At 45.9% G+C, this 12436-nt stretch overlaps 1 protein-coding gene across 1 annotated transcript in view; it reads right to left on the bottom strand.

Moving 5' to 3' along the window:
- Nucleotides 1–654: 654 nt before the first annotated feature.
- Nucleotides 655–12436, bottom strand: part of RAD50 (RAD50 double strand break repair protein) — a 97393-nt gene continuing 85611 nt past the window's right edge. Inside the window, exons 24-26 of the mRNA XM_066591148.1 lie at nucleotides 5554–5696; nucleotides 4433–4566; nucleotides 655–1087 (exon numbers count right to left, since the gene is read on the bottom strand). Coding sequence (XP_066447245.1) covers nucleotides 901–1087; nucleotides 4433–4566; nucleotides 5554–5696 — 464 coding nt within the window. The 3' untranslated portion in view covers nucleotides 655–900. The remainder of the gene's footprint in view (nucleotides 1088–4432; nucleotides 4567–5553; nucleotides 5697–12436) is intronic.

The following is a 12436-nucleotide window of genomic DNA, read 5'->3' as shown; positions in this document are numbered from 1 at the left end:
TAGGAAGTTAACCACTGAGACTAGGGAACAAAGAGGTTTGTCTCCTATGAACACTAAGCTAAACCGCATTAACTTGGTGCCTGCAAGATGGCTAAAGCTGGTAGGAGGAGCTAACACTTTTTTGCTTAGTGTCTGCCTCCTAGTGGGCTTCAGCTGTGTCCCCCAATGACACGGACCAGAACTTATGCTATTGATCTGGACTAAAAATTTGCACCAGAATTTGCAGCAAAATTCACTTGTGTTAAAAGGTTTCACTGCCTGCATAGCAGTTAATGATATCTGCCGTGAAATTCTGCGGCATTTCTGCAACAGGTAGGCCATGCTGCAGATATGAATATCAGCAGCACCCTTATAATCCATTGTGGATTTTTGATGCTCTGAGTTACACAGTCGAGCATGTGCATTCTCCACTCAATTCAAATGGGGCATTGAGAGAACGCTGATTACCGGGGGTGTCCTAGCAGTCAGATGCCCAACGATCAGATATTTATCCCCATCTAGTGCAGAGGGAAGAAATGCCTATAGTGGGGAAAATCCTCTAAGCTTTAGTTATATTATGTATAATTGAAAATTCCCTTTGACTACACAGGAGAGTGTGCCTAAATTTGTGGTTTGGGTATCTGGGCAGAAAAATGCAAAAAAAAGATGAGTGGGTTATTTAGAAGAGTTTTTAATATTTCCTTACATGTCGCATAAAGCAGCTGTAAAGTCTGATTTCAATTACACATTCCAAGACTTGGCTACTGGACTTGCTTAAATAAATGTACATTACAGTCTAGTAAAACATACTGAAAGCTTCCATAAACCTAAAGTGTATTTTATTAACTTTTTGAGATACAAACTTAAACACATTGCAAAACAGAGTCGAACAAGTTAATAAATGTGTCCAAAGAGCCATATTTAATAAACATAATTTCCCAAGGAGTTCACACCGCATTTAATGATCTCAGAACACTGGTCCATATTCTTCTTAATCCTGTAGAAATGTTCGACATATTCAGAACGTCCCAGCAGCTCTACGAAATCTTCGTCATGTGTGATCACAAGAAGCTGGAAATTCCGTTGCCTGGAGCGACTTTTAATTATCCTGGAAACACAAAACAAGAGTTTACTATAGCAAACATGGAATAGAATTACAATTTTAAAACAAAATTCTTAAAAAATAAACCCCAAATAAATGAATGAATGGAAGAAGCCTAAATGACAGAAACGTAGGGATCTCCTTTCCCTCAAGTGAAAGAAAAAACTACAATATGAAGATAAAATAGGGTAGATATGGGGAAATAGGCACCAGAGACATAGTTAAAGGTTAAAAAAAGACCCAGGTCCATCATGTTCAGCCTTTTTTTGGTCTGTTGTACCTAATTATTTGCTCGATTAATTATAATCCTCAGTGCCATTTGTTATTAGATAAGCAACTAGCCCTTTTATAAATGCAGTCATCGTCTCTGCCAGAATTACCTCAGAGGACCTTCAGCTTGACTACTATAACTGTATACAAGCTTTCTATATAGATGTGTAAATTGCCTTTTTTCCACATGTAATAAATGTCCCCTGGTCCTTTATATAGTTCTTGGAAAGAATAAACCATGTGCCAGTTAACTATACGGATCACACATTTATACAAGTACATGAGATTTACTCTAAGGTCTCTTTTCTCCAAGCTGAACAAACCCAACTGTTGTAGCCCCCCCATTACAATAGAGCCCTCCCATGCCATCTAATAACTTACCGTATATACCGGCGTATAAGATGACTTTTGAACCCCGAAAAATCTGCTCTGAAGTCGGGGGTCGTCTTATATGCCGGTAATACAAAAAAAAAAAAAAAGAAAGTGTCAAAAAAAAAATAAATAATCATTACTCACCTCCCCCGGCGTTCTGCGGCGGTGCTGCAGGCTGTCGCTCCCTCCTGGTCCCCGACAGAGCATTGCTTTCTGGACGCAGGGCTTGAAATCCCCGCCTCCAGAAAGCTAATACTGTGATTGGCTAACACACGCGGTCAGCCAATCACAGCCATTCAATGACATCATTGAATGACTGTGATTGGCTAACACACGTGCACCTTCAGCCAATCACAGCCATTCAATGATGTCATTGAATGGCTGTGATTGGCTGAAGGCCCTGCGTCCAGAAAGCAATGCTCTGCCGGGGACCAGGAGGGAGCGACAGCCTGCAGCAGTGCCGTAGAATGCCGGGGAAGGTGAGTAATGATTTTTTTTTTTGCTCCACTGTATTCCTGGCGTATAAGGTGACAGTTGGGGGGTCGTCTTATACGCCCCGTCGCCTTATACGCCGGAATATACAGTAGTTGCCGCCTTTGAACCCTCTCCAACTCACCTATATCTTTTTTAAACTGTGGAGATGAAAAGCGAATCCCATACTTGAGATGTGGTTTATAAAGGGGTAATATTACATAGGGATTATGGATTTTTAGCTATCTTTTTATACACCCAACAGTCTTGAGTTTTGCAGTTATTGCTTGACATACTACTAAACTTGGGACAACAGAACAAGACAACGGCTTGGGTATTTACAAGTTCCACTACATTTAATGTACATATAGTAATATAATTACAGAACCTACCATAGGGGTGTTCATTTACATTTAACAACGTTAGAAACACAAAACACAATGGAGTTTATACCCCACTCAATAAAAAAAATGATACCTCTTTATTAAAACCACAATCATTAATGCTCAAATTGATTACATAATGGCATGTTTGGTTATGTCGCTGGACTCCTGGTTAGTGTAGGGACTAGCGGTATTGCCGGGAGCCATGACGTGGCCTGCTAGCTTCCATATTTTGGGTAAAAAGGTCAACAAATACCTGACCGAATCTTCAGGGACGAGCCAGCAGGTACTCGAAAAAGGCGATGCTCTCTCGAGTATATCGCCTTACTGAGTATGCTCGCTCATATCTAATTGCAACTCCTCTAGAAATTAATTTTTTCAAATGATAATAAACTATTTATATTTTTAATTAATCTCTAGGAGTTTGAAAATACTTTTAAGCAATAAAGCTCAGATTTGTATGCATATCACTTTCTTGTGATCAAATGGCTTTCTAATGAAGCTCAGATACTTGCAAACAGTGATGAACTTGTTGTGTAATCTTTTCTGATGTTTACAGACAGTAATAAGCTCATTGTGTATTATTTTCGACGCATTTCACCGCTGGATTTAGCGGATCATCAGGAACATATTGAGCTTCATGTTATGAACATCTGTTTAGAACGATACACTTGTATCTATTGTTGATCAACAGTTCCCAAAAAAAACTTGAGAATAAAAATCAATATACAATAGTTCAATAAAGAACAATTGTTAATCTGTTCTGATACCATTTGCAGCACAAGGTCTGCAAAATAATTGCATGACCTGTTTTGCTCTTGGTGAGACCAATATTTTAAATACTTTCAACCATGCTCAACCATGCTAGAGAATCGGTGACGAGATAGAGTTACTGATAAGGAGTTGCTTCTATGCAAACTAAAATACCAAGCTCTTAGTTCTAATAATACGAGAAGAGTTTGTGCTGTATTTGTGCAGAACAGCACTGATTTTAACCTAATGAACCATAGGAGCTGGTAAGAAAGTTTGGCTCTGTGTGTCTTCTTACTCTGTCCAGTTGTCCCTATTGGTGGCATGTGGATGTATGCTAGCCTGGGTGCGTCAAAGGTTCCAGCAACAAAGTATTGGTTTTAGGGAGTGCATACTTATGAAACCCCATTATTATTTTATTTTTTAATTTTCCACCTTAAATGATTTTGGTTTGTTTTTCAATGGAATTGTACAGATAATGGGTAACATTGAAGGTGAAAATTAATCTGAAATGATCCTTGACGGTATTTTAAGAGGGCTGTGTAGACTTTTTATATCCGCTGTATATATTAGAATCTTTGTTTTCGGTCCCTTAACCAACTATTTACTCATGTGCATAATCCCTGCATCTGTAGCTTCAGTATGAGACAGTTTTGTGGCACAGTTAGATATATCACATCAGCTGCATGGCTAACATGCATATTTGTAATCGCCTCCTCATAGAAAGGAAGGGCATTTGTTAGGCACGACCTCTTTTTTATGAATCCATGCTGGTGCTAGTTATTATTCACTGCTATATACTTATGCTATTTATCTTGGCCCTTCTTCATGAGTGAGTTTGATTTTGGTCAGTAAAAACCGGACTCGTTTCATTGTAAGTACATGTACACTTTACATTTTGTGCTGCATTTATAACATGAGTGTCTTCTGATTATCGTGTGCAGAAATTGGGATATGGTGGTTAGCTGCAGTAACTTCTGAATTTTCAAGTTTAGCTTTAGTAACAGCATATAAGTGAACCAGCGTTCCAGCAGTTTTCTGTACAACACTACTGAAGGAGTTTTTTATCCAGATTTGAATGAGATTCGGCAACCAATCAACTTACTCAACCAATGCGTGGGCGAGAGACTCGATATTTTCTCGGTCCAAATTAGTAGTAGGCTCATCCAGGGCAAGTATTCCACAGTTCAGGCAAAATGTCTCTGCCAGGGCCAAACGAATAATGAGAGAGGCCAGAACCTGGAGAGCAATGACAATTGTAATGGACTTAGGCTTCCTAGAAGTCATTTTAGCAAATTATACAGCGATCATTCACATGTCCAATATTCTGAGGCCAAATTAGGTTATTAGTTTGACAGAATAATTTACTTTAAAAGGAAACATCTGACATATATATTTCAAAATACTAACGACCACCTGTCTGTGAGTGATGAGCGAGTTACATGTGATGATGTCAGTGTCATGTGATCGGTCACTGGGGCTCTAAGCTCCACCCATAATCATGACGGTGACGTCATCACAGGTCCCAAAACGTACAGAAGTTCTGTCGCAGCAAAAGGTGCGGCATAAATCTTTTAAGAAAACTTTATTCCTCCATAAAATGCAATGTTTTGACAAGAGAACCGGGCTTTATCAAGGTCTTAAAACATACAGAGCCTGACAGCAGCCGTGTCCTTACAGGACCTGTGATGACGTCACTGTCATGTGATCGGGGCGGAGCTCAGAGCCCCGGTGACTGATCACATGATTGTGAAATCATCACAGGTCCTGTAGGCACACGGCTGCTGTCTGGCTCTGCTGGTTTAGGACCTATTACCAACTACAATTCCTTTCACTATATTATATTAGTAAGTGACGCATTACTCTACCAGAAACACTGGTACTAGTATTTATATATGTTCCCCATGCTGAAACATAATAATAAACAAGCTTTGGGTATTCCCTGTCAAGTGATGCGTTCAGATCTCTAATACGGAGCTCCACAATTGGCTGCAGCATCCGGTGATGTCCCATAGCGGACTGAAACTTGTAAACACAGACTGGACATGGAGGACAGAGCTGGAGAGGGGACACACAGGGAAGAAAGGAGTATAAACTTATTATGTTTTAACCGTTTTTTCATTAATTATTTTAGACAACCCCTTTAACAAGCAATTTTGTAAATATGTTTGATTTAGAAGAAAAATGTGTTTAGCACAAAGACTTAAAGATAAAATGTAAATGTACCTTTTGGCCTGCACTACAGCGTCCTCTCATGTCCAATGCGGTATCTCCTTTTATCATTACTACCCTATAGTTATAATTCCTTCTTTTATCTGCAGCTGACACAGTTTCATCTGCATCCGATCGGATTTCAATGTACTCTATGTCTGGAAAATGGAAAAATGATAAAGAAACCAAAAATAAGAATATCATTAATGAAAGATAGGTACCGTTAATTATATTACAAGGGTTTAATTATATTACCAAGGTTTTTCAAGAGTTAAAACTAAATCTTAACCCTTTACTTAACCCTTAATGAAACAGTATTGTTTTTTTATTTTGCTGTTCAACATTTGAGCAGCTATACTTTTTTAAATGTGACGAAGCCTTGCTTTATAATGGAGGTGAATTGTAATTTTAGGCAATATCGTGGGGATATATACACAAAGGTGTATTACTGCTATATTTTCATGGGGGATGCAAAAAAAGTGATTCTGTCATTAACTTTTCTTCTTATACTATTTGAGGTTTACACTAACTAATATGGTAAACTGAAGGGGTGGCTGTGCCAGGATTTAAAACGTTATCCCCTAACCCCGGCATAAAGGGTCTGACATTGCTGGGATGCCCACAAATCCCGAGAACAGGGGTCCTGAAAATCCCACTTTGGATGAAGGGGTGGACGAGCATGTGCACCGCTGCCAAGTTCAAGTTGAGTAGATGGCCAGCTCTCACCTCATTTATTGCTTTCTAAAGTTATAAATAGAGGGTCAGGGAACCTCCAGTCTCCTGATATATGGGGCTCCAAGTAATGGCCACACAATACATCATTAGTATTCAAGTCCTTCTTGCTCCCAAACTGCATGGGATGGAAAATACATGTATGCAGCCATGAGACACAGATAAGGATACCTTGAGGGCCACACAGACTGTGCATCCCTGCTTTATACATAACCACTTATATATAAGCTGAGTGAAATATACCACATTTAAGTAAAAACAGTTTGTACTATTTCGCATTGATGAGGCTAAATACAGTGAAGCATAATCACTAGCACTTACATCAGTATCCCAAGACAATTACATGAACATTCAGGAAGGTAAATCCAACACGATGCATATGAGCAAACTACTTTGTATGTGAGCACGGTGCAGCGAAAGAACCTTCTAGCACATTTCTCGTCCGTATCATTGGGGGCCACAGCCTAAACCATGGGATATAGCTACTGCCCTAGGAGGCGACACTAAGCAAAAAAGTGTTAGCTCCTCTCCCCTGGCTATATCCCCCCTGCAGGCATTCAGCTAATCAGTCTTTAGCTTAGTGTCTGCTAGGAGGCAGACGTGGCTATACACGGGAATCCGGGGAGTCAGGGCTTTTCCCTGGCTCTACTGGCCTCCCGAGGGAGACGCAGGCAGGGGGTGTCTCCACCACTTCTGCGGCGTCTCACCCAGAGAAGAAAAAGGGGCCTGACCCTGCAATGCGCATTGGCGTCGGTTACCCGCCAGCTATAGGGCTCCCCCTCCCTGGAGTGGTGCACTTTCTGACCAGTGACGCATAGGGGGCAGCACTGCTGGGGACAGGTCGACGTGTGGCCAGGCTGTGGCTCCCCTGACGGACGCAAGGTACCTTAGGAGCGGGCATCCTAACAATGAATCAAGTACGATGGCAGCAGGCAGCAGCGGCTCTCCCAGCAACAGGTGTATGGGCACTTCATACCAGCAGGACGCCGGGGCGCTGGCTGGGCAGGTCACTTCCGGTTGCGGCGCTCCAGGAGGCGGGGCGCCAACGCTGGGCCGGAAAAAAAATAATTTTTTTTGAAAACGTCACTTCCGGGTCGCGGGCGGACTTCTGGGGCAAGCCACGCCCCCTCCGGCCGCAGCAAACTTGGAAGAAGCAGCCAGGCAGAAGAATGGCCGCTCCCAGCAGCAAGACAGTCCCTTTGACTAGTGCTACTGAGCCCAGCACTGTGCGCAGTTCTCAGCATGCAGCTTTCAGCGCTGACACGGCCTGCAGACTTATTACCACAGAGTGAGCACCCGGACAGCAGCAGCACCTTCTGTAACGGGCACCAGCAGCTGTACCAGCACCCGCAGCAGTACCTGCCACACACCTGCCAGGTCACCAACGCTACTATTTCCGTATGGTGGACCCACGTCGACACCTGACGGCCTTCAAGCTTCAGGACCAGAGGCTCCAGCTGGATCAGGGGAACCGCTTAAACAGCTGCTAGACTGGGTAAGCCTGCCAAGGCAGCACTTCGCGGTGTCTCCCCTTCCCCTCCCCTTTTCCCCCTGCAGGTACTCCTGTGCAGTACGTAGCATTCCCTCTCACCTGAGGTTTTCTGTTGCCATGTCTGACCCTACATCAGTGGGTTCCAGCCGGCCAAGGGGAGGGTGAAGCATTACGCTTGCACATCTTGCAGCGTTAAGCTTGCCTGCGGTCAAACCGACCCCCGCTACGCTAAGTGTACTACGGCACGTGCAGTCCAGGGACCCCGATGCCCCCCGCCGCCCCTGTGGAGCCAAGGGGCTAGGTCCTTGGTCGCTGCCGTTTCCCGGCCTGGCCACATCTTCTGCGGCAATTTTACGCCGGTTAGAATCCAGCTCGGAAGTTCCTCTTCGGAATATGCGCGCGGGAGGGCACGCAAAAGAAAGCGGTCCCGCAGTAGCGGGTCACCTCCCGTAAGTCTCGCCAAACTAGAGCGTCGCCTAGACCCTCCAAGTCCAGGCGGTCCAGGGACTCTCATGGCTCCCATGGGTCCAGGGAGTTCGTCCGGACTTATCACAGATCAAGGCATTCTTCGCGGTCCCGGTACTTTACAAGACTGGCCCGAGCCCGCCATTACTCCTCCCGGGCATCATGCTCCCGGGCTTCGCAGGATACGCCCAAACAGCGGGCGAGAGCAGTAAATCGGAAGAAGACGAACGCTCTGCGGGCTCGTCTGCTTCTGATCTGGACGACAAACAGGTTTCGCGATTGGCGAGCCTAATGGACAGTCTAGTAATAGCTGTAAGAGAAACCCTCCAAGTAACGGAGGAACCAGCAGAGGCAATTCCATCCACTGTGTCGTTTAGACGTAAGTGGAGACCACGACAGGTCGTTCCAGACCATCAGGACTTTGCGGACGTCCTTGATAAAGAATGGCAGAATCCTGACAAAAAATTTAGGCAACCTAGGAAAACTTGGGAAGTTACATACCCATTCCCAGGGAATCTGAAAAAGGGTTGGGCGGTACCCCCGGTGGTCGATCCGCCTGTGGCACGGCTATCCAGAGGCACGGCGTTGCCAACAGCCGAAGTGGCAACTCTGGCTAATCCTCAAGACAGAAAACTGGATACATTGACGAAATCAGTATTTCAGGCTACGGGCACCGCCCTACAGCCAATCTTAGCGGCCTCATGGGTCAGTAAAGCCTAGATAGCCTGGGCCAAACAGCTGCGGAAAGACATTCTGGCAGGCGCTCCATCTAGTGAACTACTTGAAGCATACAAGCGAACAAATTCGTATGCGCAGCAAAGAGATGCAGCTAAGTTCGGGGCTCGAGCATCAGCCGCTTCTATCGCGGCAAGGCGAACCCTCTGGCTAAAGAGCTGGTCAGCCGATTCAGCGTCCAAAAGGGTCCTAACAAAATTACCCTTTGAGGGAAATAGGCTCTTTGGGCCCAAGTTAGATGACTTAATAAAGGACGCCACAGGCGGCAAAGGCACGTCATTGCCACAAATACCAGCAAGAAAGGAAAAAGGTTCCATTGAAGAGGAAACCGTTTTTAGGTCATTTCGGCGTTTTTCGTCCTGTCCTGGGACAGGGCAGTGGTCCCAATCTAGGAGGGCCCCGACAGATGCAGGGAAAGGTCCAACCTTCAAGACGAGACAACCATGGCGATCCCGACCAGGAACATCTAAGGCGGCGGGATCAAAGAATGCGGTATGAGTCTCCGCCCCCACCCAGTGTCACCAGGGTGGGGGGCAGACTCTCCCAATTTCGGGAGACATGGTGGAGTCGCGTGAGCGACAAGTGGGTGCAGGAGTTCGTGGCCTCCGGGTACGCGATCGAATTCGCGACTCTACCACAGGATTCATTTTGCAGGTCCAGACTACCTGCCACCCCGGGAGGAGTAGCCAATCTACAATTGGCAGTGGAAAATCTTCTGGCACAAGGGGTTGTAAAACCAGTGCCAGGGACGCAAGAGAAGCAAGGGTTCTACTCAAATCTTTCTCTAGTGCCCAAAAAAGACGGCAGGGTCAGGCCAGTACTGGATTTAGGGAGACTAAATCAATTCATCAAAACAAAGCATTTCCGGATGGAGTCGATCAAATCCATGATAGCCTCCATGCAGCCGGGGGGATTTTTGTCCTCAATAGACATCAAGGACGCATACCGCCATACTCCGATTCGGGAAGCACACCAAAAATTCCTTCGTTTCGAGACGCAGGGAAGGCATTTTCAATTCACGGCTCTGCCATTCGGCCTTTCAACTTCCCCAAGGGTATTTACGAAAATACTACCAGCAGCGATGGCACTACTCCATGCAAAGGGTATAGCGGCCATACCATACCTGGACGATGTGCTAGTAAAAGCACCGTCACGGGACGGCAACATCAGGAGTTTACGCGTCACGAGGGAAACTTTCAAAGAATTTGGCTGAATAATAAACCGCGACAAATCGTGCCCAATACCAGCACAACGTCTGGAGTTCTTAGGCATGATATTCGACACCAGCCAGCACCACGTTCTACTACCTCAAACAAAAGTAGACAGCCTTCTACACGGTGTTCGGTCTCTAAGGCAGAAGAGAACGTTGACCATCAGGTACTGTATGAGTATTCTGGGCCAGATGGTAGCAGCCTTCGAGGCGGTCCCCTTTGCCCAGTTCCGCTCACCACTGGAACAGGTCCACATGGACCCTGGAGCAACGAATCCGGATAACCCTTCAAGTCCAGGATGCGTTGAAGGGGTGTTTTGAAATCTGGGAGGCTTCAGTTAGGACGGTCTTTGGGCCCAGAACGATGGATAATATTGACGACAGACGCCAGCCGCTCAGGCTGGGGCGGAACACTGGAGGGCCAGTCTGTTCAGGGAGTTTGGCCTCAGAGAGAAAAAATGTTACACATCAACATCCTAGAATTACGGGCCATTTACCTGACTCTTTGGCACTTCGGGTCCAGTCTCAAGAAGAAGGATGTGCGCATCCAGACGGACAACACCACAGCTGTGGCCTATGTCAACCATCAAGGGGACACACGGGACACGTCGGTAATGAGCGAGGTAACTCGCATACTGACGTCAGTGGAGAGTCATCTGGACTCAACATCAGCAGTCTGCATTCCCGAAGTAGACAACTGGGTGGCAGATTACCTAAGTCGGGAAACGGTGGATCCCGGCGAATGGGGGTTACACCCAGAGGTATTCCGGACGATATGTTAGAAAGGGGGCACGCCAGACGTGGACCTCATGGCGTCCAGACTGAATTACAAAATTCTTCCATTTGTGGCCCGAGCACGGGATCCGCAAGCGGCGGCAACAGACGCACTGACCATCCCGTGGGGGGGATACCAACTCCTGTACGTATTTTCATCAATCTCTCTCATACCAAGAATCTTAGGGAAAATCAAACAGGAAGGGCGACCAGCGATATTAATAGCGCCAGATTGGCCAAGAAGAAGCTGGTACGCGAGCATCATAGAAATGTTAACCGACACACCATGGCACCTACCGGATCGAAGAGATTTTGCTATCCCAAGGACCTTTGCTACACCCGGATTCCAGGTCGCTACATTTTGACGGCCTGGCCGTTGAGACCGAGGTATTAAGAAGAAAAGGTGACTCAGAGAAGGTGATTCAAACAATGATACGGCCAGGAAACCGGCCTCGTCGGCTATTTATTACAGAGTCTGGAGGCATTTCTTCACCTGGTGCGAGGAGCGGCGAGTGCAGCCGATGCAATGTTCGGTGGCCAGAATACTGGCATTCCTACAATCTTAATATCGTATCGGAGGCTATGACAGACCAACCGTTTGAACCGCTGAAAGAGATTCCTATGCGGCTACTGGCCTGGAAGGTAGTATGCCTGGTCGCTATTACCTCTATTCGTAGGGTCTCGGAACTGGCGGCCTTGTCTATACAGACCCCCTATAGGACTTTCCACCAAGATAAAGTGGTACTGAGACCATCACCAGAATTTTTACCGAAAGTAGTTTCGGATTTCCACATCAATGAAGATATTGTCCTGCCTTCCTTCTGTCCAACGCCAGTACACGCGAAGGTCACCATATCTAAGTGGATAAGGTCCTTGATAACAGAGGCGTATCGTACCTCAGGACGCGCGCCACCATTTCGGGTTACGGCCCACTCCACATGGGCAGTAGGGGCCTCCTGGGCGGTCCGTCACGGAGCTTCAGCACATCAGGTATGTAAGGCAGCCACCTGGATCTTCTTACACACGCTGTCAAAATTCTATAAGGTCCACATATCGGTGGACGCTGCTCTCGGCCGGAAGATTTTGCAGGCGGCGGTCCATTGACCTCACGGTCAAACCTGTAAATAGCCCACCCAATGTATATTTTGTTTCGGGACTGCTTGTGGACGTCCCATGGTTTAGGCTGTGGCCCCCAATGATACGGACGAGAAACAGATATTTTTGGTATAACTTACCGTAAAATCTCTTTCTCGTCACGTTCATTGGGGGCCACAGCACCCACCCCTTGTTTATTAAGGCGGTTCCTGGAACTTTCTGTTCGGTCATTGTTTGGCAGAAAATTAGGCCAAAACATTGTAATTTGGTATGTATAAAATATAATATGCATAATCGTACTCCCACTGGTGTTCCAACTGCTTGCAGACAGACTGATTAGCTGAATGCCTGCAGGGGGGATATAGCCAGGGGGGAGGAGCTAACACTTTTTTGCT

This window comes from Eleutherodactylus coqui, chromosome 2 (genome assembly GCF_035609145.1).
Source record: "Eleutherodactylus coqui strain aEleCoq1 chromosome 2, aEleCoq1.hap1, whole genome shotgun sequence".
In the NCBI taxonomy this organism is placed as follows: domain Eukaryota; kingdom Metazoa; phylum Chordata; class Amphibia; order Anura; family Eleutherodactylidae; genus Eleutherodactylus; species Eleutherodactylus coqui.
Note: the sequence above shows the minus strand (reverse complement) of the source record. Positions and strands in the feature narration are given on the sequence as shown.